At 35.6% G+C, this 27,046-nt stretch overlaps 2 protein-coding genes across 2 annotated transcripts in view; both read left to right on the top strand.

Annotated features, from left to right (window-relative positions):
• Positions 1 to 6,616: 6,616 nt before the first annotated feature.
• LOC129742101 (protein toll-like) lies at positions 6,617 to 9,145 on the top strand. Its single transcript, XM_055733947.1, has one exon. It carries the CDS (start codon positions 6,617 to 6,619, stop codon positions 9,143 to 9,145), a length of 2,529 nt encoding a protein of 842 aa, XP_055589922.1.
• A 10,531-nt stretch (positions 9,146 to 19,676) lies between these two features.
• LOC129742100 (GATA zinc finger domain-containing protein 14-like) overlaps positions 19,677 to 27,046 on the top strand; it is a 96,512-nt gene continuing 89,142 nt past the window's right edge. The window contains exons 1-2 of the mRNA XM_055733946.1: positions 19,677 to 19,780; positions 23,190 to 23,280. Of these exons, the coding sequence (XP_055589921.1) occupies positions 19,677 to 19,780; positions 23,190 to 23,280 (195 nt within the window). The remainder of the gene's footprint in view (positions 19,781 to 23,189; positions 23,281 to 27,046) is intronic.

The following is a 27,046-nucleotide window of genomic DNA, read 5'->3' as shown; positions in this document are numbered from 1 at the left end:
CTTTAGAAAAAGGGTTTTCTAAAAAACGCCATTCATCTGATATATCAATTATTTTATCATTCAGCTCTGGACTAATTAAACAGAAAACAAAAACTGGACTTGACTCTTCCAGAAACACGGAGATGGTTTTTTTACGTAAAACTATGGATTTTGTTGGATGAAGTGAAATAAACTTCAATCTATCAAAATTTTATGAAGAATTATCAATTTGGTATGAAAAGATTTCCTGTTGGAAGTGTTTCAATTTCATACCAGTGAAGATGTTTTGACGAACAATTGATATAAATTCTATTTTTTTTTATAAGTCATGTTGTCATATTCAAAAGCCACTTCTACTAAAACCGGTAAAAACCATCATTTTTTAAAATCGCCACAAAAGCAATACAAACATTATGTACAATTGACAAAAGTATGTTTTCGTAATTCTACGTTTGCGGTCGTAGCAAAAATACAACCTCCTCAACTTTTTAGTAGGGAAATCTAAAGATTATTAATTTTTTTTTATATATAGGTGGATAAAAGGTTAGATGAAATAAAAGATGTTGAAAATGAGCGGGTAGAATTTATTTAGAAGCATATCATCACATATCAAATTTTTGTTCCTCACGGGCCTACTACTATGAAGCGGTAGATACAGATAGAGTTGCATCTACCACCACACATTAGTAGGCCCCACAAAGGAAAACTTGCAGTGCCGTCGAACAAAAAGATGATATGTGATCGCTCAGATATACTCCCTTTAACTCAGAAACGCATCTATCGATGTATAGTTTTTTCAGTTTGTTATCTTCGCATTTGTTACATCCGGGGTTTGGATGCGAAACGGTACGGTCGATAGTCTGATACCCACACGGAAAATAAAAAAAAGGTAAAATTTACCTTTTTGCAAGGTGAATTTTTTCCACCCCTCTTTCGAGGTAAATTTTACCTTTTTTTCATTCACCTAGCAAAAAGGTAAATTATACCTTTTTTCAATTCACCTAGCAAAACGGTATATTTTACCTTTTTCGCATTCACCTAGCAAAATAGTAAATAATACCGTTTTCCCATTTACTGATTTAAAAGGTAAATGCTGGTTGGTTTGATTGGTTTCTTCAATAAGAATTAAAAAAAAATACGAAATTCTATCAAAAATTATATTTATTGGAGATAAATAGGGACTGATAATTCGGCTTCGCATTCTTTCGAGCCGCCATGGCCGCTGAATACTCCTGCTTTGCGTACATTCATGACCTCCTCTGTTCGGCTAATCCGGTCAGGTTCGTCTTTTTCGGCTGGAGGATGACGTGGAATACACCTATAAGCTCTATGGGTCGATCTGAAACAAAAGCAATGTATTATGACGAGAACCAGCAAAACAAAATGATATCTAAGAAAACACTTACCATTCTATTCCGATTTTCACATATTATGCACAAAGCAAAACTTGTTCCTGAATGACAAAACAGCTTAACCTCAATAAACGGGTTCGGCGAATAGTCACTTTTTTTTCGAGAAGAATTGTACCGTTTTGTTTAGCTCAATCCAGGTCAACTTCACCTCGCTACGAGGTAAGATTTACCTTTTTTGGATTCACCTTTTTCCTCGGTGAATTGTACCTTTTTTCCAACCTCGATTCAGGTAAATTTCACCGTGCTGTGAGGTGAGTTTCACCTCGAAGAGGTAGAAGTTACCTTTTTGGCTTTCACGATCGTTTACCTTGGCTATCTCGGTAAATTTTACCTTTTTATTATTTTCCGTGCAGCTTACATGAAATCGTAATAGAAATGATAATCCAAATCGTTTAGAAAGACATTTTCAATAACCATCGTAAACACGTTGGTATTGAGTGATTTTCTATCCTTTATTTACGATAACCTATGCCCAGGAAAAGTGGAATCGGATAGCAGTTTAGTCAATTCGTAAATATGTCTCCAAAAAGTTGAGAATATGTTAATTCGACATTTACGATTTGAGTGAACTGATTTACGATAAATGGGCGGTCCTTCAATTGACACTCTATCCGGTCTCTTCTTTTGACCGGTTCATAAAGAGAAAATCTCACTAATAGAGCTATAGCGTGGATCACCTCAACTGATGAGTTGGCATCGTGGTAAGATATCGGACAGCGAACTCGGAGGACTGTAGTTCAAATCTCGGTCGGGGAAATATTTTTTTTTCATTTATTTTGCTTTTTGTGGGAAAATCGAATTTTTGGAATCTTGTCATAGATATATCGCCTCCACTTTTGTAGCTATATGCTATTTTGGTAAGTTTAATACAATCTTTTCATCTGGTATATTTGTTTGAATAATTCTGTTGTTCCTGCGTTATACCTTCATAAATGTTTGCTCGGTAGTGACCCATCACCGATGCTATGATGTCGTGTTTTATTTCTTTTTTGGCCAAAGTTATTTAATTTTAATGAAGAGATTAACCACCGTTTTGGTTCTAAACTGTGACGCCTCTTTCAGTTTCTGAAATAATTTTAGCCGACATCATCACGACGCCGACCCAACAAACATTTATGAAGGTATATCGCAGAAGCAACATTATTATTCAAACAATTATACCAGATGAAAAGGTTGTATTAATCTTACCAAAATAGCATATAGCTACAAAAGTGGAGGCAATATATCTACAATAACAAGATTCAAACGATCCGATTTCCCCACAAAATGCAAAATAAACGATTCTAAATAATTTGAGTTAAACAAAAAAAAATCCCAAACGAGATTTGAACTCTAGGCCTCTGAATTCGCAGTCCGGTATCTTATCACGATGCCAACTTAACAACGCTATAACTATATAGGTGAGATTTTCTTTTTACGAACCGGTCAAAGGAAGAAAGGGAGAAATCGGATAGAGTTTCAATAGTAAATCGTAATCGATATCGTAAATCAGTTCACTCAAATCGTTAATGTCGAATTAGCATATTTGACTAAACTGCTATCCGACTCAACATTTTTGTGCAAAGCTTGTCGTAAATGAATGATAGAAAATCGATCAATACCAACTTGTTTTCGATGATTATTTAAAATGTCTTAATAATCGATTTGGATTATCTTTCTATTACTATTTGATGTTAGCTGGGGAAGTTTTTAATGTTTTGCTCATTTTTTTGAATTTTCAGAAGCTCAGAAAGCCGCTGGAAGCTGTATAGAAGGTTATTCAGATTTGTTTTGGAACTTGAAAGTATCAATTGGAACCTAAATTTGGAGCTGCATTGAACGTACTTCAGATCAATGATGGGGCTGAGTAAGCTTTTTCGTAAATGTTTATGGAAGCTTTTGGTTTGGTGGGTATAGTGAATTCAATTTCCTAACTTCGAGTAACTGATTAATTATAGCGCGTTAAATGAAGTTAGTGTGCTTCATTCGCTTTTCAGTGTGTGCACATCCTGAGATATTTATTTGCAAACCGCGCTCTTGCATGTCACACACACAGACAAGCATCAGCTCACGAGCAGGGTTGCCAACATTTATTTTCAAAAATCAGGGAACTTGCGAAATAAAAATCAGGCAAAATCAGGCTACGTTAAAGTAACGGAAATTTCGCTCAAAGTGATGACCTTTTTTTTTTTTGGTCATCGCTCCACATTTTCACTCCAATATGTGTTGTGAGCCTACTTAGTTGAATAATTCTGCTGCATCAAAGCAATCCCTTCAATTCTCTTTTTCAATAAGAATTAACAGGAATCTTTCGATTGCTTTGATTCAGCCACATTTTCACTTTTTCACTTCAGCTATGGTACCTACTCCAGTTCCTTACTACCCATTTTTCATGACATTCGCAAAAATCATGCAAAATCAGGCATATTTTCAAAAATCAGGGAAAATCAATGGCTTATCAGGTTGTCAGGCAGAGCTTCGAAAAATCAGGCAACGCCTGAAAAATCAGGCACATTGGCATCTCTGCTCACGAGCATTACCCTCGGCTTCGTTCGCTCCCCTTTTCGTGTTTCCACCTTCGAATCGAGTGGACGGTAACAGGTCAGTAGGAACCAGGAGCAACAAGGCAAATCGGAGATTTCTTTCGGAAGCCAGAATCCGGAATTTTACAATGGTGATCCTACCAGAAGGCTTTTTTTTCAAGTGCACGAGAAAAGTTTGAGAAGCTTCAATCTCCGGTTGCTTTGATTGAAATAGAATTAGTGAATTTTTCTTGTGTGACGCGAACGCGTTGTGTTCGACTGTTGTCAAATTTCACTGAATTGGTTGAGGAACAAAATGGATTCATTATGAAATCGGGATGAGGTGAGAGCCACCAGTTTCTTTCTCAACGCAAAGCTTAAAATAATCCTGCGTATAGAGTGGTTTAGCTTCTACAATTATCTTGTTCGATGAATTATTTTATCATGAATCAGCCTAAACAAATACGTTAATTACCAGTTCAGTGAAGAGTTTACGTTCAGGTGAAAATCGCCAGTCGGCAATCAAGGGAGGACTTCGGCCCAGTTGAGGGCTACGGTCCAGTTCCGACAAAGTTTCCAGTTGAGGATTTTGGTCCAGTTTAGGCAAAGTTGCCAGTTGAGGTCTTCGGTCCAGTTTAGGCAAAGTTGCCAGTTAAGGACTTTGGTCCAGTTTGGGCAAAGTTTCCAGTTGAGGACTTCGGTCCAGTTTAGGCAAAGTTGCCAGTGTAGGACCTCGGTCCAGTTTAAGCAAAGTTACCAGTTGAGAACTTTCAGTTTAGGACTTCAGCCCAGTTCAGAAAAATTTTCCAATGTAGGACTCCGGTTCAGTTCGGACAAAGTTTCCAGTGTAGGACTTCGTTCCAGTTAAGGCAAAGTTGTCAGTTTAGGGCTTCAGTCTAGTTTAAGCAAAATTGCCAGAAGGACTTTGGTTCAGTTCAGGCAAAGTTACCAGTTAAGGACTTCGGTCCAGTTTAGGCAAAGTTGCCACTTGAGAAATTCGGCCCAGATCAGGCGAAGTGACAGCTTATGGCTACGGTCCAGTGTTGCCAGTTGAGGGATTTAGCCCAGGTTAGGAAAAGTTGAAAATTAAAGATTTCAGTCTAGTTAAGGCAACGTTGGCAGTTGAGGACTTAGGTATAGTTCAGGCGAAGTTGAGCTTATGGGTTCGGCTCAATTCAGGCAAAGCTGTCAGTTGAGGACTTCCGAACCGAATCGATCCAGTTGGGAATTAGGTCTAATGGAGTAACTGAAAAACTCCATGTAACCATGTAGACATTAAGCTTAGAACTTTAGGACTTAGGTTCAGATCAGGCAAAGCTGTCGGTATAGGACTAGGCCCAGCTGAGAACTTTGATCTAATTCAGGCAAAGTTACCAGTTTATAAATTCGGTCCGTTTGATTGCTTCGGCTCAGTTTTGGACTCTGTCTGATTAAATGCTTAGTTGCCAGCTTTGGACTTCAGTCATGTTAAGGCAAGTTTGTGTGTCGAAGATTTAGATCGAATTAAGGCAACGTTATCAGTTGATCGCGAAGTCGTCAGTTAAGTTCTTAAGTTTGATTAAGACAAAACTGAGATTAAATCAAACATTTAACATATGGTTTAGTAACTAACTCCGTAGGAAGTACGGAGGCACAATTTTCCCGTATGTTTGGATAACGTGCCGCTATTAAGCCTACCCCCATTCTGAACTAACTCCGTAGGAAGTAAGTTAGGAAATTACTAAAACTTGTGATTTCCCCAAAATTTGGTGTTAACAGTTCTTTTTGAGTCGAAGACGAGGACTGACGAATGAGGTAAAAGGTTATGTACATGGACAGGATATTACCTTTGTTGTGGTATGAGCCTACTTGGTTGAATGATTGATTCAGATATTACCTTTGTTGGGCAAGAGATCACGACTTTAGATCTTTTCATATTTCATCAGGTCGGTTAAATGAAACATTTACAATTTAACAGCTCCCACCCCCAATCTTGATCCAATCAATATTCAAACAAAACTGGCAAAGTTTTAGGTCATTCGGAAAAAGATAAGGCAGACCTTCAACTTTGTATGGAACTTTCTATGGAAATGTGAAAATTCCAAAAAAAAATATCTTAAATAATACGCATACGATTGCAAGAAAATTGATAAAGTCGACATTTCAAAACATATTTGTTATATTTATATCATATTCAAAAAATCGATAACTTTTTGAGTTTGAGCTTGAGCTTACTTCTTGCTTAGGTCATGATGATTTTTTTTTAAATGTCTGTCCTCCGTTTTTAACGTAAGAGCAAAGTTCTGAATGCATATCAATTCATTAAGTTTATTGACATTTTGTGCTTCCGACTTAAACAAAATTAATACGAATCACTGATGTGCTTCCATTCACCAAATTATCAAGAAATTCATGAAGTCTGTTGTTGTGTTAGTGATGCGCGTGTTGTTGCAAATGGCCAATCCGAGGAACTCGAAACGGGCCACAATATGGAGCATTTCAATCAATAGTTCAAAGGGTTTTATGTAAAAAACAATCCACAGTTTTAAAGCCAAGACATATTTTTACAGACTAGTAAGCAATCATATTTGTCGAAGGACTTTCAAGGGTGTACATTACAGAAAGGTTACAATCTTGGGAAAACTTGTCAACCATGCCTTAGGAGCCAACAGTGGGTACATTTACCCTATACCGATATAATCTGATCCCTTATCAATACGTGCTAGTGCGCGCGCCGCAATTAATATGGGCGTCAATCACTATGCAAACAAGTTGATCGAATCGTTCCAAAGTTGCAGCTCTCCAGTCGCAATGATCAAGTTTGCTTCGTTGATAGCAGTGGTTTTAATTGCTCGCGTCCCAGTCGTCGATGGCCAAGGCTGGCAGCAGGAAAATTTTCTGGTTCGATGTGCCCGGTTAAAGCAGCTCCAGAACTTTAACTGTTCTTGTCAAAATCTGGACGATGCGTTTGGTTTGATTTGTGACGATTTCAGTGCCATCGTTGACAGTAACTTTAGATGGGTAAAAATCTCCTGTAGCGATCCGGATCAGGAATTCGGTGAATTTACGGCTGAGAAAATAATGTCAGCAGTTTTTACTATGGATGTTGAGATAAACGATTGTATGGTTTTGGGAACCGTTGATAAGTGTGATGATTTTTTGGGTCGTTTTATAGAAGTTGCACATGTTCATACTCTAACAGTAGCATCGACCAGTGGACTGAAGATTGAAATTACTGATCAATTTTTTGCTGGATTTGACCATGTGGAGGTTTTAGATTTGAGAGAGGTCATAAGTGATATTAAAGAAGAGGCTTTTGAGGAAAACGATTTGATACAACTGAAGCTGGATGATAATGGGATATCGTCAGTTCGATGGTTCAAAACTTTGCACAGCCTTGAATTCCTATCGTTGAGCAACAACAGGCTACAGTTCTTAGATTTTTCGCTTGTTGATGGAAGAAATTCGGTGCTGCGGCATTTGAACTTATCGAGAAATCTTATTGTTACTCTTGACGAAAACGCATTTTCTAGTTTAAAGGAACTCATCATTCTGGATCTTAGCTTCAACCAGCTGAGATCAGTCAACAAAAGAAGTTTTGCAGCACTTCAAGAGCTAGAGTCTCTATTATTAGAAGGAAATATGTTGACATCGCTCCCCGATGCTATCATCACATTTTCCAACGTGAAACAAATCGATATATCAAGTAATGACTTTGCACAAATGACAAATTTTTGTCGAATATTTACTGAGAAAACTATACAAATTATCGAAGAGTTGAGTTTACGCAACAATAGCGTAGACATGATACCAAGATGTCTTGAGAGCATGAAAAGTTTGAAGAAATTAGATTTCGGGTACAACAACATCTCCTTTTTCGGCTGTGAAAGTATGGGTAGCTCATCATTCGACTTGCAAATTAAACTCAACAATAACAACATCAAACAGTTGAATTTGGATCATTCGTGTGTGTTTGCAAGAGATGGTCGCCCTATGGTTACCTTAGATTTGAACGGAAATCCAATCCAGTGCGACTGTAGTGCTCGAAATATTCTGCAGATGATGAGAATGAATTCTTCAGCAGTTCAGTTTGACATATCGAAGCTTTATTGTCATGATCCAGCTGATTTTTACAACACGCCTTTTTCAAACCTCAAGCTGGAATCTTTATCCTGTACACTTAACTTTGAATGCCCCCAAGAGTGCACCTGTTTCGAGCTAGAATATAATGCAACTGTATCAATCAACTGCTCCAGCCAAGGATTAAAATATCTCCCTGATCTCTCTGAAATCGATCCATGGTTAGACATTGAGCTAGATCTATCCCATAATCTGATTGAAGATCTCACAATCGGATCTTTTCAACGAGTTCAAAGGATCGATCTCACTGATAACAAACTTTCATCAGTAGCTGCCATCGCTCGAATGATCAATCAATCAAATCCTCACACAACGATGTTTTTGGAGAAAAATGTCTTCACCTGCAACTGTGAATCAATCGACGCTCTGAGATACATTCAAAATCACAAACATCAAATAGTAGAGTACGATCAGCTTGTGTGTTCTAACGGGCGCGAACTACACCTGCTAACTTTGAACGATCTCTGCCTGTCTTCATCCACTTCTACCTTCTACATCGCTATCATCTCTTTCACCTCTCTCAGCGCTATTATTTCAATGCTGCTGCTGTATCGTCACTACCAAACCATGATCAAAGCATTCCTGTACTCTCAAAACCTCTGTCTTCGATGGATCACCGAGCAGGATCCGGACCAAGATCGACCCTACGACGCGTTTCTCGTTTACGCTCATCAGGACGAAAAGTTTGTGCTAGATGTGCTAGCAAACACCTTGGAATTGGATCCGTACAATTTCCGGCTCTGTATCCATCTGCGGGATTGGACTCCCGGAGAGCTGATCCTGGATCAGATTAAAGGCTCAGTCGAAAGCTCTCGTCGAACACTGGTGGTTCTATCGGAGAATCTTCTCAACTCGACCTGGGGCCAGCTGGAGTTCCGCACGGCTTATACCAGTCAGCTGCACGAAGGACGTTCCCGGGTGATTGTGATCGTGTATGGTGATCTTGATCAGCTGAAAAGTCAACTGGAGGATGACTGGGTGCGAGCGTACCTCAACTTTAACACCTTCGTTAAGTGGAGTGATCCGTGGTTCTGGGAGAAGCTTCGATATGCGATGCCACACAAGCAATTGGAAGGCGTTCGAAATAGGGATCAGCGGTTGCCAGAAGTATTTCAACTATATTCAACGGCTTAGTTTAAAGGCAGATATACTTAAATTAAACGGAAAATTTGTGTTTATGCTTTTCATGATTAAATATCACTAAACAAAAACAAACTATCTCTTTTTTTAGAAAGCCTTCCATATTATGGATTTTTTTTCGTGTAGTTAGAATGAGGTTGCCAGAATTTTTCCAGCACGTTTCCGGACCGGACAGATCCGAGCTATTTTATCTAAAAACCTAGCAGAATCCAGGCACTTGATTTCGAAATTGTCGACAAAAAATGCGGGCTATATCTGGGCAAATTTGGTCAAAATTCAGGAATAACTAAAAAAAAAATTCGAAATTTTCTTTCATTAAAACTTATTAGCAAATGTCAAATCGTTTTTATGCTTCCAAAAAACCTTTCATGATTATTTTTTTATAAAATTGGCTCAAAAGTTTTCGTTTGGGACACCAAAATAAAAAAAAAAACAAAATTTGGCAAATAAAGTGAATGAATCTGGGCAAAATCCATATTTTTACCGATAAAATCCGGGTAACTGGGCCGGATTGGACTTTTCCCAGCTTTTAAATAAAAAAATCCGGGCAAGCTCGAACCGGAAAAAATTCACGAAACAAGCGTAAAAAATATCATACGAATCAACCGATGTGCAGCATCATAGTCCATCTTTCGATTTTAATTGTTGTTCGACCTTAACACATTAAGGATCGCGATGATGTTTTTTTTTTGGACCGTGAAGAAATCTAAACAAAGCAACACAGAAATTCAGAAGTTGTTTTGTATCCTTTACGGTCAAGAAAACTCGTTAAAACAGTCAAAATAGAGAATGATCAATGTTACCCCAAAGCATCAAATCAAATTTAAAGTAGTCTCATAAACTTCTGCAACCATGTTTTACGTTTTTAGTCCAGTATTAGTTTCAAAAATACGAAACAAGCCTCATTCCCATTTACAGAAAAAATAATTGAAAAATATTGAAGAAAGTGATCAATCTTACCCCAGATTACGGTACTTATTTGAGTTACATCATGTGATTTCCATCGTCAAGGTTTATTTAGTTGTGTCGTGATCCGGAAAACTGTGTAAATAAAAAATAAATAAAATGAGGTTTCCAAAACTATAAATTTTGTACAAATCGATTGAGAAAAAAGAAAGATATAGTGATTTTGGCCAATACATAGTGTCAAATTGACACTCCTTGAATATATATGTAAGACCCATTCCAGCGTGACGTCACAACGTTTGCAAAACATTTTTTTTGGTATATTGTTTGTAGATTTTACAGTTCATATCGTGCATTGGAAAAATTATACCCCTAAGTTCAAAATTTTACTCGTTACAATTTGAAATCATAAGTATTTTTATTGGACATATGGTTATTAAAATATAAGCAAATGAAATCGTGACGTCACAATGCGCCTGTTTTTCTACCTTTCAGTTTTTTTTTACAAAGCTGCATTTTTCTGCTCTTCTATTCGATCAAATTTTATGAAAATTTCAGAAAAGTATCTATTCATTACAACCAACAAATCGCTGTTTTTAGTTTTTTCAAATGTTGATTTAAATTTTTTTTAGAGCGATTCAGTTTCGTGACGTCACTACGCGCCATTTTTTTAAAGCAGGGTTTTGCGAAGCGTTGTGACGTCACGAAGATTTATGGTAAACCACATGAAAATATAATCTCAAAATTAATGCTTAATTTACTAAAAATGCTCAAAAACTCAACAAATAATGTTATTAAATGATGAAATCGTTCCATTCATACCCAAACAATTAAGGAAATTGAATCTAAATGGCTCATATAAGCAGATAAGGTTTACAACACTGCGCACATAAATTTTATTCGAAATTTATTTGTGCGATGATGTGAATATTATTAAAAAAAATTATACTAGAAAATATTTATTTGTAAAAGCGTTGAAATATTTTTCTGAATCTTGTTAATCTTTAATTGCACAAGAAAGGAAAAATAAATGCTAATTTCAAAATCCTGCGCTCTATTTAAAGTTATTTAATGGACACTAGACTGCCTAAATCAGCCGACTTATGAAAAGCAAAAATAGATCCCAGGCCTAGCACAAAGTACAGTGCTTAATTTGGGGGATCGGACCACGGAAATAGATGACGCAGTGAGCCTAAAATTTTTATGGAATTATGACAAATTTGTCTTGGAAAAAACATGAACACCTAGTTTTGCACCAATTTCTGAAGTCCCTATCGTGTGATTTGTTTTCATTATAGTCGTTCACAAAGCTTTCGTTATTTGTTATTTATTTCTGATCAACGGATCACATGTTGATCCAAATGATATGATATGACAAACAGTTTATCTCAAAGTCCCATTCCGATAAGGGTTATGGTAAAAAAACATATTGAGTTTCAAAAATAAGTTTCTTATGGGTCAATTACAAAAAATACATGAATGATCGTTAATCGACGCTTATATACCTGTTTTGAAGCTTAATAACTGTTTTTTGATAACTCTAATCGAATTGCGTTCCTCAGATGAAATACTGTTATAAGTTAAGCTTTAAAACACTGAAATTAAAAGAAAAATCGGTTGGTAAGGACCTAAATCATTGGTGAAAAACTGTTTAAAAGGTATTTTTTGTTCATCCATTTTATACAAACTTAAGGCCCAAGTAACAATTTGAGTTTTATGCCAACTTTCACAGCTCGCTTAAGACTACTTTATAATCCGAAGCGCATTCTATGTTTTAGCACAACTACTTTAAAGCTAACATACTAGTTGGCCCTGTTATGACAACGTCTTTCAAGCAAATTTTATAAGCTCATAAAACATCCTACAGAATAGTTTTATTCGATCTTGTGGACATAGCTTTAACACTAGAAAGACCGCACCAGTCAAAATGACTGGTTGGACACTTTGTTTGTTGAATATCTTTTAAACACTGTTGAATATCTTTTAAACACTCGCACTTCAAGCATTTGACTCCCAATTTTTTTAGTCCGTTTTGTTGCTCAACTATAATCAAACTTTCTGTCAAAATTTGGCGAAATTTCATCAAGATTTGTAAAAGTTATGTTAGATTTAATACATGTCCATTCGCGAATTCGAGTAGTTTTAGGTGATAAATATGTTTTATACTAAACTAGAATGAGTAAAATAATTATGAATTGTGCACTCATTTATTCAAATTTGAAGACATCAGCTATGAAACTGAATAATTTTAATGATATTTCAACATGGGTGCACGGAATATTTTTCATGTGTTGGTTATCCTCCATGGGTACACGGATACACCGCAGTTTCTGCCCAAGTATTATTCACATGCATTCTTAGATTATTAGGCTCGACAAATTTCCAATGGAAGTTCACTTACGGGTATTCCGGCACCCGTGTATATACCTGGCCAGCTGGCAATTGATAGAACATTATTATTGAACATTCTTATTTTAAGAGGAAACACATCTTACCTGTCGGCAACTTATGGGGTTTGAACCCAAGGGTTTTATTACCGATACCGCGAATCAAACCCAATACGCCTGGCATACCTAAACCAAACTCGCGCCAGCCTATCTAATAGACCACACCGGCGCTAAGATATTTCAACATAGGTGCACGGATTGACTGTAAATTCACCGTTGAAAATTATATAGAATTAAATAGTTTTCAACTTGCTTCAGAACACAAAATATTTTTGAGTTAGATATGATAGGTATTTGAAATGCAATATTGATCAATCAAAAAACTTTTAAGAAAAAAAAATCAACGTGTACATTTGACAATGTTGATTCATTATTTTTATTTTCACTGTTTTTCGTCGCACGACATAACTTGATGCATATAATTCCTAAAATTCACTCGGTTCATGGTAACCGTTTTCCAATTTCTTGGATGTTGATCAGATCTTATCAGATAAATATACGATTGCAAAAACCTGTATTTTAATAATAAAAAAATAAATTTATTATTTCAAGATATAATTTAATTTTTTTCCAGGAATGAAAAAACGGAACTTAAAATAAAAATCGTTATTTAAATCATTATGTCTCAACATGTAAGACATGGTTTCGACTTTGGTTTAGTTGAAATTTGTAAAAATTTGAAAAAATTTCAATATTTGATAAACACGAAGTGAACCCGTGCACCCATAGTGAAAAACCATGTATTTAACACAATTTTTCATTTGATTCTATTAAATTCTTTATTCTTGACCTTTAGCATGCAAAAAAAAATGATTTTGGATGAATAGCGGTGAATCCGTGCACCCATGGTAAATTGCTCTACTTATAGAAAAAGTATGCATCAAAACCTACAATATCAGGTATAATTTATAGGCAACGTGTTGAACAATTTCAGAGCGGTTGATGCTAGAAAATATCTACTAAAACAAAATTGAAGTGAAACCGTGCACCCATGGTCAATACCTATAGCCATCTAACATGATTTTATAATAAGATTGATAATGTGTTTTAATTTTTTGATTATTATTTGAAATATTGATTTTATGACATACACGCATTCGTCAACTCTGCAAAAATGAGGTGATTCCGTGCACCCATGGTGGAAAAATATTTCCATTTTATAACAAAAATGATATCGAATAAATAACAAAATAATTTCAAAAGAAAAAAGTTCAAAATATTATGATATAAAAAATTTTTCCTTTACCAGTCATTCATTTTGACTGGTCGCGGTCCGAATAGGTATATTCAATTTGCCGGTCCTTCTAGTGTTAAGAAACCCTTCAGAGCTCTCTTAAGGGGGGGGGTAGGGTCTAACACTTTCAAAAAATCGATTTTTTTATTTTTTTATTTTCTTATTGTAAAGCATTTCAAGAATGTTGTGTCAAATTTTCAAGTCAATTGAAGCAAAACTGTAGAAGTTATAGGCCTTTATCTCCTCCTATCTTATACTGCAAGAAAGCAAGAGCAGAAACTTCAAACGCGTTTTTCTCGAAAGCACATTTTTAAAGTCCGTGGACGTCATTTGAAAACTACTTACCCAATTCTTTTAAAATTTGGAACATATTTTCTACGTTTAAAATACCAGACCCCAACGTTTTTCTTTTTTGTTTTTTTTTACTTTGGGGAGATTTTACAGGTGAAAAATGGCGGATTTTTTCGTGAAAAATCGTAGTTTTTACATCAAACAGTCACAAAAATTTCATAAATTTTTTTTTAAGGGGGGGGGTAGGGTCTAACACTTTCAAAAAATCGATTTTTTTATTTTTTTATTTTCTTATTGAAAAACATTTCAAGAATGTTGTGTCAAATTTTCAAGTCAATTGAAGCAAAACTGTAGAAGTTATAGGCCTTTATCTCCTCCTATCTAATACTGCAAGAAAGCAAGAGCAGAAACTTCAAACGCGTTTTTCTCGAAAGCACATTTTTAAAGTCCGTGGACATCGTCATTTGAAAACTACTTATCCGATTCTTTTCAAATTTGGAACATAGTTTCTACATATAAAATACCAGACCCCAACGTTTTTCTTTTTTGATTTTTTTTACTTTGGGGAGATTTTATAGGTGAATAATGGCGGATTTTTAAGTGAAAAATCGTAGTTTTTACTTCAAACAGTCACAAAAATTTCATAAAAATATTTTTAAGTTAAATAGAAACGTTGGGGTCCAGAAAAACATCTATTAAAAATATTTTGCTCTGATTTTTTGAATTCTGATGATTCTGTGCTGAGATACAGTGTCCACCGCAAATCCTGTTTTCTAAAAGGCATCCTCGAAAATGCTCCGTCACCGGCTCATTTTTCAATATTTTTCTACGAAAAAATTACTAAATGTTCTTTTAACAATGCTTTGTATAATGCAAAAAATTTGAATACATTTGTTTGAACGATAGCTCTAGAAAAAAAATCGTGAAAATGGTGTTTTTTTATACCCGTTAGACCCTACCCCCCCCTTAAGTTAAATAAAAACGTTGGGGTCCAGAAAAACATCTATTAAAAATATTTTGCTCTGATTTTTTGACTTCAGATGATTCTGTGCTGAGATACAGTGTCCACCGCAAATCCTGTTTTCTAAAAAGCATCCTCGAAAATGCTCCGTCACCGGCTCATTTTTCAATATTTTTCTACAAAAAAAATTACTTAATGTTCTTTTAACAATGCTTTTGATAATGCAAAAAATTTGAATACATTTGTTTGAACGATAGCTCTAGAAAAAAATCGTGAAAATGGTGTTTTTTTTATACCCGTTAGACCCTACCCCCCCTTAAGCTTTTTTAAAACTACGCCATGGAATCTGAAAGGAATTGTACTGTGGAAGCTTTCTGTTCCGTGTTTTTATCTCACGTTTTCACTTACTCTCCCAAGCGTTTGGGGACTGTTGAAGATTCCATTTAAAGATATTTTCATTTTCATTTTCAATATATCTTAGCATGAAACTTCCTGCAACCTCGGATTTCTGGTGAAATATATACGAAATAGCATCAAAACATATGCGCGCCTGAAAGAAAATCAAGGTTTACCACAGTAAAGCATATTTTTAATTAAAAAATAATAATTTTAGGAACATATCAGTTTGCACAAATGATGCAATTATTGCAATTTGTTGCAATAAATAGTACCACAAACATTGTCAAATTTGTTTAAAATGCCTAGGTTTTAGTATTGTAATATTATTTCCAGCAAGATGGCTTCAGTAATTTCAATTGAATATTACAATCAACATGGCGTTTAGTAAGTTAATGTTGAAATCTTAAAACAGTTGTGAAACAGTTTTAAAATGGTTTTATGCCATTTAGAAAGTTTTTAAATGGATTTAAGATTGGATCTTTAATTATGCCAAAATGTATTTTTTATTCGTATAGATTCTCCTTCCAATAGGGAGATTTCAAAGTGGAGTTGGCTACCGAACTTTAATATAAACATTGCATCTAAATAACGTCACATGCCACGTTTGGCTCCATTATTTTCATTAATTTTCAAGTTATACCAAATGATATATGAAAAAACTTGTTTCGTTTCCTACTCCACCCTGAAAAATATGAGGGTCTTAAATTATTCGTAAGCAAACCTCTTTTATAGAAAATGATCGCTTTTGATTGATGAGAGCTCGATTTATGTCAAAAAAGCTGTAAAGAAGACTCCCTTTTTCCCTTTCCTGGTCGCCACTACTTCCTATACCCTCAATGGAAGAATGGAGGGGTTTCGAATAATCATATCTCACGTGAGCTTTCATTACATGTAGTCTGGACAACATATTTTATATGTGAAATGCAAATTTTAAAGTTATTGCTTTTGCAGCAGTTTTCTGTGAATTTTTATAATGTTTCATATGAAGTAATGAAAGCTCACGCGAGAAATGACCATTTCTCGTATCATATGGTCTACCATGTCAAAAAAGATTCTTTTTGCTTGATAAATCCTCAAGTTGTATGTATGTATGTATGGTTCCCCCATCGGTAGCAAGGTCCTGCCTATGTCTGTGTGGCTTGGCCTTCGAATTACTTCTAGGGCTTCCACGGTCCGATGGTTCGTCGAAAGAAGGCATCCAACCCTCAGAAACCTACAATGGCCGGCTACCCGTGCCGCTTGCAACAGTTTCTTTGAGTTATCCCCAGATGCATTCCTTCTAAAAATATATAATAATTGTATCTGCTGAATAAGGAATAAAATAATATGGAAATATATGGAAAAATATAAAAAAAATGAGAATAAAATGCAATAATATAGATAATACATGATAACAATTACAATAATAGTACAACCAATAATCATAAACATTTTTATAATATTTTTAAAAGGATACAGAATGCATTTGCAGCTATGTTGTAGTAGTAATCACTATTTTCACAAAGTTATTTGATGTATCAACTCTATTCCAATATAAATTGAATAATTAAAATCCATGATGCCTCCGTTTATATTAAAACGTTTTTTAGCTACGTTTAAGGCGTAAAGTAACAAAGCGCCTTACAGCACAACCATAAAAAAAAACAAGATAAGGGATCATTGGAATTCTCTTACCCAGATCGCGCTTCTGTAAGTTATCGCCAGTGAAAACTCCACCCGTTCTTCCAGCTATGATGACGATAATATGCACTTCCGCTTCACGCATATTTCCAGAACTCCTATGCCTCCGTTCTGCACTCAGCATAGCAGGCTGCGCAAACCTACTCTGCCTACATCTGGTCACTGCTCGAAACAGAGATGCTTTTCCAGCAGCTGGTGTTACTTGAAGTCATCTCTTTTTTTGCAGCTACCCGTTTGCAGTTTTTTCTTAACACACTTGATTGGCCCAAGGCCAGCCTCAATTTCAGAAATGAAATAATGCCTTCACTTTTACATTTTATTCCATTACACGATTTCAGACAAAATATTAAGATTCACTTCCCTCACCCGCCACACAAAAAACAGATTGATAATATTGTCTTTCTCTATGTTGGAAGAACACTCTTCGCCTCACCGGGGCGACGCCCGGGCCCCAAATTTGTCTTCCCTAGTCACGTTTGCCGAAATCTATCGCCATTTTTCGCGCATTCTTTCTTGATCACTCATGTTTATTTCATTTGTTAAGACACATATCTTGGATACATATTCACTGTAATAAGCATCTTCTTCCTTCAATCACAACATCTAATTCACATTTTTCGGACCAACATTAATATCATTCATTCTTTACACGGAGCATATATACAAACAAACCGCGCTTGACGACAACACGCATGCAACTGTGCTTGATAAATCCTCAAGTTATGCAAAAATATGTAAAATAGCCCCTTTACTATCTCCCCATTGGAAGGAGGGAGAGGAACCAAAAATCTATAGAAACCTGTTTAGTTCTAAAATACCCTTCCATGCCAAGTTCGGTTACATTTGCTCGAATTGTTCTCGAGATATGCGTTATAGATAGTATTCAGGCTTAACTTTTCCCTTCCTATCTTCCCAGTCCCAGTGGAAGGAGGAAAAAGGAAGGGTTAAAAATTAAACAGGAGCCCCCTCTCTTTTCCTATCACCCCACTGGAAGAGGAGAGGGATGCCAAAGATTCAGAAAAATATTACAACTCAATAAAAAGGTATTTTTTATTTATTTTTTAATTTTCACAGTATTCCGTCTCATGACATAACTTGACGAACATAATTCCTTAAATTCGCGGTCCATTGCAACCGTTCTCCAATTTCTCGGACGTCCCACATTCGCCAGCCATTCTAAAACCACAGGGAACAGAGTTCAGGCTGGAGCTAAAATTTTGTGTAAAACTGCCAACCGTTATTTTAAAGAAAAAAAAAAACTCAGCATATAGCCACTAGATGTCGTTAAAAACAAACTTAACAAAGATCTTCTAAAGAAATGGTATCTAGTGTAATGATACCAGATTGGCTGGTTTTATTTACGAGCTTACGCGGATTTTCAAAGAAAAAAATTAGGAGCGAGGTTTGGGGGTGGTCTGGATTTGGAAAAAACAAGCTTGGTTTTCTCCCGGATATATCCACAATTTTGGCAAAATCAAAACCAAAAGCTCCAATAAAACTAACGATATATGATTTTTGCGTCAAATAAAAAGTTTTGGCTTCATATTTTTTCCACTCGTGATTTTTTTTGCGTTTGAGTTTCTAGGAAAATTAAAATTATTAAATTCGTTTATTGTTGAAGTGAACTACAGTGTTTTCTATTTTTTTTTTGTTCTGGTGAAGAAATACCATTTCCCGAAGTGAAGAGCTATGTAAAAAAATAGTTGAGGCGGCCGTTTTGAAGAAAAGTTTGAAGTGAATTTCCCTAAATATCATATTTGAAAGGCATTTTGAGCTCGCAAGAAGTCTGTCGAAGCGCTTTGTTTGTTTCCCTGAGCTTGTGTATCGATTTGAAAATATAGTAAACATTATCAAACTATTCGCGAAGTGTTCGGGAAAATCTTGTTGTTCCGATGATCATAAAATAAGTGCTCAGAAATGGGAATTCTGTCTTTAAACATTCTTAGGTCGCATCGTTAATTTTCAATCCATTTTGTGCCATAGTCATGTTGTTGTTATTGTGCTTGCTTACCGGTTTGCTTTGACGGGATGCAGTTTGCTGCTTGGTGCCTTTAGCGCATCCAAAGCTAAGTATTATGTTGAAATTATTGAAATTGTAAGGGTCATTAATAAGGTAAGATTTAAAACATGATTAAAAATGTGTTAATATTTTTTGATTATAAATAGCTTAACTCTATTATTGGGGTTAAGAGCGGGGTAGGACAGGGCATCAAACGAGCGAAAAACTGATATACAATGGATTGTGGGTTCAAGCCAGCCGGAGTATCTCGGCAAATTAGGAATCTTGAGAGCAAACGCACCAATAAGTTAGTATACGCGGCCCGGTTTTGCTCATTTCAGCGGACCGGTTTTAGGATACACACTCTTACGCGCACCGGGCGGTAGCATAATTTTATTTTCAAATTTAGCATTGCACTGAGAAAACTTTTGAAGAAAATCTTAATCTTAAATTAATACGGACCGAGTAAATTTTCGAAGTCGTCAGTTTTTTTTTTGCTAAAATTTCGATTAATGTTGGTCTTAAAAGGGCCTGGGGGTTGTTGGCAGTTATTCGACGGGTTAGCTGCTATCCGTAACGTGACGTCAAAGTCTACATCCTGGTTGAACATGCCGTACAGCAGCAGCAATTGCCTTAAGGCCAAGCAGCTTAGACGACCAGCAATCGGGTCCGATGACGGATGCAGCAAGAACTTCTTAGCAGTTAGCAGGATGTTTGCTTCGCTTGGCCTCGTCATCATATCTATAGGACACCGCTTTCAACCGGTGGTGGTTGTTTTCGGCGACCGTTTCAACTTTGATCCTTTCGGCAAAGCGTTGAGTTTCCCTTACGGTGTTTCCAATTCCGTGTCACCCGTTTGCTGGATTGTGATTAAACACTTATTGAATTGTAGGACGACTTGATTGAATAAAATAAGTTCAGATAAGAATGTATTTTCGAATTAAGCTCGATTTTGCTTTCAAAACGCCGGGCACCTATATTTCCTAACACATGGACCCGAAAAACAAAATTCAACAAACTAAACAGTTCAACTAAAATTCAACTTTATTTATTTATTATATTTCTATTAAAATCATACTTTTCTAAAAAATCTTCAACTTTTTTCTATCCAACGTGCTGACTGAAATAGTTGCTGCTCCGAAAAACTGGGTCCCATTACTTGCAAACTTATTGAGAGACCTCGTTTCGAAAGCCGAATCGGTAGGGACAGTACTAGAATGCCACCCATATTGGCCGGTTGGATACAAAAATCCTGCACAGCGCACTGGTCTCGATTATTATTACCATTACTCCATTATATCGTCGGACTTGTAGGGCTTTTCGGAAATATTTCATGGAATTAGTTTTTGTGCAATAAAAAAATGTTTCTGCTCAAGATGCGATTTTTAACAACTCCGTTGAAGCCCTCGGCTCATCAGTGTATGTATGTCAAAGTGGTTCGCTTCCGTCATACCGAGCCATATTGCTGGCCACTTCGCATTGATTCAGAATCGAGTAAACAACGTCGTTTGTTTAATTCTGCTTAAAACGGTAGATTTTTTTCAGTGCATGTTTGCTCTCGCCCCTTTCTAGTGAGCAAATTTGGTGATTTTGTCGGTCCCGACGGCAACGGCCCTATTTTGCTCACCATGATACTAACCCCCGGTGCGTTAAAGAAGTGATTAAACTCGCGAGCATTTTCACTTTGCTCGCGATTGCTGCGGATGCCCTGAGTAGGCTATTTAGGTGGCTTTTCAGGATTCTTTATTTGTTTCGAACAGTTGGAAGGGAGTAAGATGAGTCAAACCTGTCCCAAACCAGTGATAACGGACCCCTTATTTGTACTGCAAATGTTGTTGATGAGTTAAGCATGAACAGTATTTGAATGTGCGATCGAGACTTCCCGTACCGACTCGGGTCGAAAGACCTATCAGTCACTGTCATACATACATACATACATACATACATACATACAATAAAAAATTTTGGCTTCATCAAATTGAACTTATAACCTTTGTTTTCGATTATAAATAAGATCAATGCCACCGAGCTGTCTCGAGAAAAATCAATTTATCATGTTTAAATTTGGAACACATGAAATTTTTGAAAAATACCGGGATATGGACTGATGTGTCCGGTTTTTAATTTGAAAATTTTGAATTCCAATCCACGGATTTTGCAAAGATTTCTGGTAAAAAAGACCGGGTTTGTTCGGCCTGGATACGTTCTGGAAAGGTTAATCATGTGAAATTTTGGATTTTGTTACTGTCTTAAATATATCCAAACCCCCTCTTCACATCCGATCAAATTCCAATACCAATCGAAAATATTAATCCCTCTAAAAATTAACTTAATTATGACATTGGTTGCATCTTATGAACTTCAGGATTAATCGCATAAGAGTGAAAGCAGTTTTTCAAAAAACAACTGGCACACCTGTTGAGTATCGTGGCAGTTCGTTTAGTTTTCAGCCTTCTAGTGGTTTTATGCTGAGTAATATTTGACCGAAAAACTAACGTATTTGAATTCAAATTCTTACACACGTTTTCGGCTCATTTTTGTTCTGGGCCAGAACTCTGTTCTCTGTGCTAATACCGTCCCATGACCAATTTGGTTTCATTTGCATGATTTGTCCTTGAGTTATGTAAAAAATTGTAAGAAAAGACACCTACCACTTTTCTTCTTCCCCATTGGAAAGAGAGAGGGTTCTCAAACTTTCATAAAAACTACCCTCGCACCCAAATATCTTCCCATGCCAACTTTGGTTCCATTTGTTCGGTTAGTTCTCCAGTTACGTAAAAAAATGTTTGGAAGCCACCCTCCCCTCTTCATATCGTGGAAGGAAAGGTGGGTGAAATATTCATTAAAACATTTTTTGTACCCTAATTCCATTCCATGCCAAATTTTGATCCATTTGCTTGATTTGTTTTTGGGTTAAGTAAATATTTTAAGTCCTATTTTCCTACAGGAAAGAAGGAGGGGTCTCAAATAATCATTAAAATATTTCTTGTAACCAAATGCCCTCCCACTTCAAATTTGGTACCACTTGCTTGATCGATTTTCGAGTTATACAAACATTTGTCTTTTGTTTGGGAGTCCCATCCTGTGAGAGGGAGGGGTGTCAAATCATAATAGGAACCTTCCACGGCCTCCAATACCCTCACCTGTCAAGTTTTACGTAAATCGGTTCAGTAGTTTCTGAGTCTATTGGGAACAGACAGACAGAAATCTGTTTTATATATCTTACAGATAGGGGGTTCCACACCAAAATCTTTCACTTGGATACGTCTGAAAAAGCTACAAACTTCCAAAAGTGTCATATTGACATAGTGGAAGATGGATAGCCTTATTTTTTCTTAAATTTAACATTGTTAAATGACGCATTTTATTTCGTTTTTTTTCTTCATCAGAGCATTTAATCTTAAAATTGAAACAGCTCCAATAATCTTCCCAGTCATAATCAATCGGGGGATGGAGAACTTTGATGGAATGACAAATGATTTCCTTCCTTTCCCGGAGACGTGCTGCAACGGTTCTTCTATCGAGTTTAATTGATTTTTATGCAACATTTTGCCGTTAATTGAGCAAAGCAGCTGTTATGCTCCCTATGGTTCTCGAATTGGTTGATTTTGCAATTTCCGGTACTGGTGCGCCGTGTTTTAAGATTTCCGTTTCACGGTTCCCCTTATAGCACTCAACGAGTAATGATGACTCCGTAGAAAAGTGTTCTTATTTCGGATGAAGAAATTCGTACCGAATTTTGTTACGTCATTAACGATTGTCGTTAGCTCTTCGAGAATCCATTCGGAACAATCTGTTACTCCAAGGAAAAGAAACGTTGGGAACTTATCTTACAGGTAATGAATTTGTTACAAGGTGATTGTTTCTATAAATCGAGAAATTTTCTTTGAATTTTACATTCGAACATTTTACACGACTGAAGAAGAGAATCATTCCACGGCGGGTATGATTCTCAATTAGTTAGCGGCAATTAGCGATTTAATTGAAAACTGTTGTTTGATTGGAATTGAGCCGTCCGTCGCTCGCTCGTTTTCCAGCCGAGAGCGGAAAACACTTTCTGTATCCTATTTCAGAGCACCCGACTTGACTTAATTTGTATGGTTTTATCTTTCCACTTTCAGGCTAATTTGCTGCTACTACGCGATAGCTGGCATCGTCGTATCGAGTGCAGGACCAGCGTTGGCCGATTTGAGCACCAAAGAGCGCATTCGGGTAGGTACCAAAGCAATGCATGCAATGGCTACAATGTTTGAGCAGTGCAGAGCCTTAGAGTCGGCATGACACATGTTTACCCAACAGGTTGCATTGCTGCACAAGGATTTGCTCCATCGATCGTGGAACATTCAGCAGCCGCGCTCTCCTAGCCCAGAAGAACTGCAGCGACTATCGATTACGCGTGAAAATGCAATCGTTGATTGATGTTTGCCGACACCTGTGTTTGGTTACAGCTCAGCCGTCGTTGATTTGAGCCGGTGTGTTCGATAGCATGGTTTGAGAATTGAGGGTAGAATAGTAGTGAAAAAAAGTTTAAATTTGGAGGAAGTCGAACTTTTCGATAAAATAGAAAACGGTTAGAAGAATTCAAATAAACCTAATGACAACAGACAGTGGCAAATTTAAATCCAATACCAAAAAATTCGAAGCCGCTGGTTTGAGGTCTTGAAATGACACTTATCTTACGTGAAATTTTCAAAGAAATTAAACCTGCTTTCGGATTCAATGAATGAAAATGCATGAAATGTTATATGACTTTTATTAATAGAAAAAAAACAATCTTATTTTGTGGAACTGAATATGACCAAAAAACATTTCACCAAAAATGTTTTGGTGAATAAAGATTAATGAAATGTTACAGAAGTTACAAACATTTCAAACAATGTCGTTTTGTTCAAGAATGCTATTTCAATCAATAAACTTTATAAAAGGGAGATTGCATATATTTCGCCTACACATTTCAGATTTAAGGTGTTTCAAAACACATAATTAAGCCAGGCACGGTCCTATGGGGGGTGATCGGGGTGATCACCCCCCCCCCCCCCCCCCCAAGCGGGAAAAAACCGTTACAAAATACCCGTAAATTCTCGAATTTCTTTAAAAACTTAGAACTTCCCCTAGTAAATGTGCTTTTGAATTTCAAAAAATTTCCACTCCGTGAGGGTGGCAACGAAAAAGTTTGCTTATAACTTAAAGGATCAAAATTCAAGAAAAGTCAGTCTACCAAACTCAAGCAGCCGATACTTAAAAATCTCTGGATTGAATTATATCAATCAACTTTTGTTGAATTACTTAGAGTGTTAACTTTGAATTTGCTAAACTTTTATCTTTTTAATATTTTAGTAAGGGAATGAAATGTAAGGACATTTTTTTTAATTGTCACTAATATCCCTCATATGCCTAAATTTACATGAGCTAATTGTGATAAATTTTGCATTTGTTTCAAAATCTGAGCTTCTTTATTCTTCATTATGTTTTGAATTTTGATGGAATGACAAATTTGAAAAAGTCAAATAGGGGGTGAATATTGATATAACACTGAAATACTTGAATATTTTATCTTTTGAAGTCATACATTGATTGCCTTTATCATGCAGTTTCTTTTTCATTCTGTCTAGAAGAAAACAATAAAAATACTCAAACTATATACATATTTATGGAATCTTAAGATAGGCAATTTCATTGAATTTTCAGAAATTAGATTGCCTTATTAGTAAAAAATTTAAATTGTAGTCACATCCTCCATTGAAGTGATCAGTTTTCCAGTAGACACTTAAGAAACGTGTGACTTCAATTAACAGTCTTTGGTACCTTCCAATCTTCCTGTTTGACTCCAATATTTCATAAAATAAATTCAATCGTAATATATAACATGTTAAGGCCTCATGCAATCCATTTTTAAGGAAGATTCAGCAACGGAAAGTTCCTCACTATGATTTTACTTTGTAGTTCAAAATATCTTAAAAACCGAAGGAATCGGGACAAAATAGTATAATAAAACTCTACTTCAAGATGAAAACCTAAGACGAATCTGAAACTCCATTATAAATTTCATTTGTTTACAGTTGGTTTATTGAAAATTTTAAAATTTTACAAAGTGATGTCTAACTCATTCCAAAATCCAATGCAGTACTATTCTTACTTGCGTTTACAAGGAATTCATAATCAGATTGCAAAATAACAATTGAGTTTTTAAATCACAGTAAAGATTCGCTTGCATGAATTCATCTTCCTCTCGATTTTACATAATTAAAATATGAATTATGAAACTTCAAACTAACCTATATTAAGAAATTTAAAAAAAAAATCCAATTAAATTAAATTTGGTTTGAAATCTATCACATCAAGCATTCATATAATGGATGACCGTAAAAAAATCAAGTATTTACTACCAAACCGAAATTGAATATAAAAATTTGAAATTTTAATAGTTAAAGTTTAAGATTTAAAAACTTTGTAAAGGTTTCTTAATTCAAGTTAATGCGTTAATAAAACACAACAGATTCCAGAGCAACAATGAATCAAAAGAAGAAATTGTGGGCAGTGTTTGTAATTTTTGCGTTTCCTATGAGTTTTTAGTGCCAAAAAGGAATAAAAACTATTTATAAAAGCTGTTTCAATGGGAAGGAATCGGTGTTTTATGAAAGAGATTCAAATTCATCTTCAAAACTCAAAATCTGTATTCACAATTATAACACAAAGAAACAAAATTCACATTTCCCGAGGTGCAAAGAACTTGAAAACTGAATTTGACTTATTCAAGGGTACTGAATGCAAATTAGTATTTTTTCTATCTGCTCTGTTTTTCGGAAAATTTTTTGAAAATACAAGATTAAAATTCATTGAAAATATTTGTGCACTTTCTGGCAAAAGTGTACAGTATCAATAGATTTAGAATAAAAGGTTCTAACTTCATGATCAATTTTTCTGACGACTGTGAGTAATTTACCATGACTTCTGGACAACAAAATTATAGAATTAAAAATGAATTAAATATATATTTTTTCAAATCGTTGTTTTTAGGAACAAAATCTATATCGTTGTTTTGGGAATGGGAGCTACATACTTCAGTACCTGATTATGATAATCTTATTTACAATAAAATTTATATTTAGGGTGTTGATTTCTTATATTAAGAATTTAAAATATAAAAACCAGAATTTTTAACGTGGATTGTGTTTCCAAATTGCAAATAATATTACGAAATTTCCAAGTCACTATTCAGTAAACTACTCCAATGAAAAATTTAATAACCGTTAATCACTTTGTAGTTCATAGCCATAATAAACATAAACTTATCTCATAACTATTTTCTTGTTTGGTCTAGCACTTAAAAATATTCAGAAGCTCATCAACGTGTGTATGATTTTCATTTGTAAAATGACATTTATAACAAGAAATTCTTAAAAGTTCTTTGAAAATGACAATTTCAAACTACCAGATAAACAAATTATGACAATTTTCTTTTTATTAACATTTTTTGCAGTGAATATAAACGGCTTCCTGGTTGTTCTATAAATATTGAAAAAGTTTGTTAAAAGATATCATTATTCTTCTCTTATTTCATATTTTTCGAAATACATATGATTTTGTTCAGTGAAAATTGTACTCATTTGAAAGTGAAAACCCTAACCCCCCTTCCCCCAGCCACCCTCCCCTAGAATTAAGCTTGGTTTTGGATTATTTACTTCCAATAACACATTACAAAGATAGTTCCAGTCAAATCCGAAGACAAATATGTATTTTTGAGAAAATTTCACGTTCGAAAAGTGTTTTCTCAGGTCCCTAAATCCGCAGCTTCAATTTTTGAGGGGCTTTAGGTCCATATTTTCCTATGGTCAACGATCAAGTCATCCACACCAGTGCAATTTTAAGGTTTATTATTTTTGATTTAATTCAATCCTTACACAAAGAGATTACAAATTTTGTGCTAAAACAAAATCCATCCCAGAATCATCTGTGCGTCCAAGGCCCCTTATCCATG

The sequence above is a fragment of the Uranotaenia lowii genome, chromosome 2, assembly GCF_029784155.1.
Source record: "Uranotaenia lowii strain MFRU-FL chromosome 2, ASM2978415v1, whole genome shotgun sequence".
Taxonomy (NCBI): Eukaryota; Metazoa; Arthropoda; class Insecta; order Diptera; family Culicidae; genus Uranotaenia; species Uranotaenia lowii.
The sequence above is the reverse complement of the archived record's forward strand: the minus strand, read 5'-3'. Positions and strand labels throughout refer to the sequence as shown.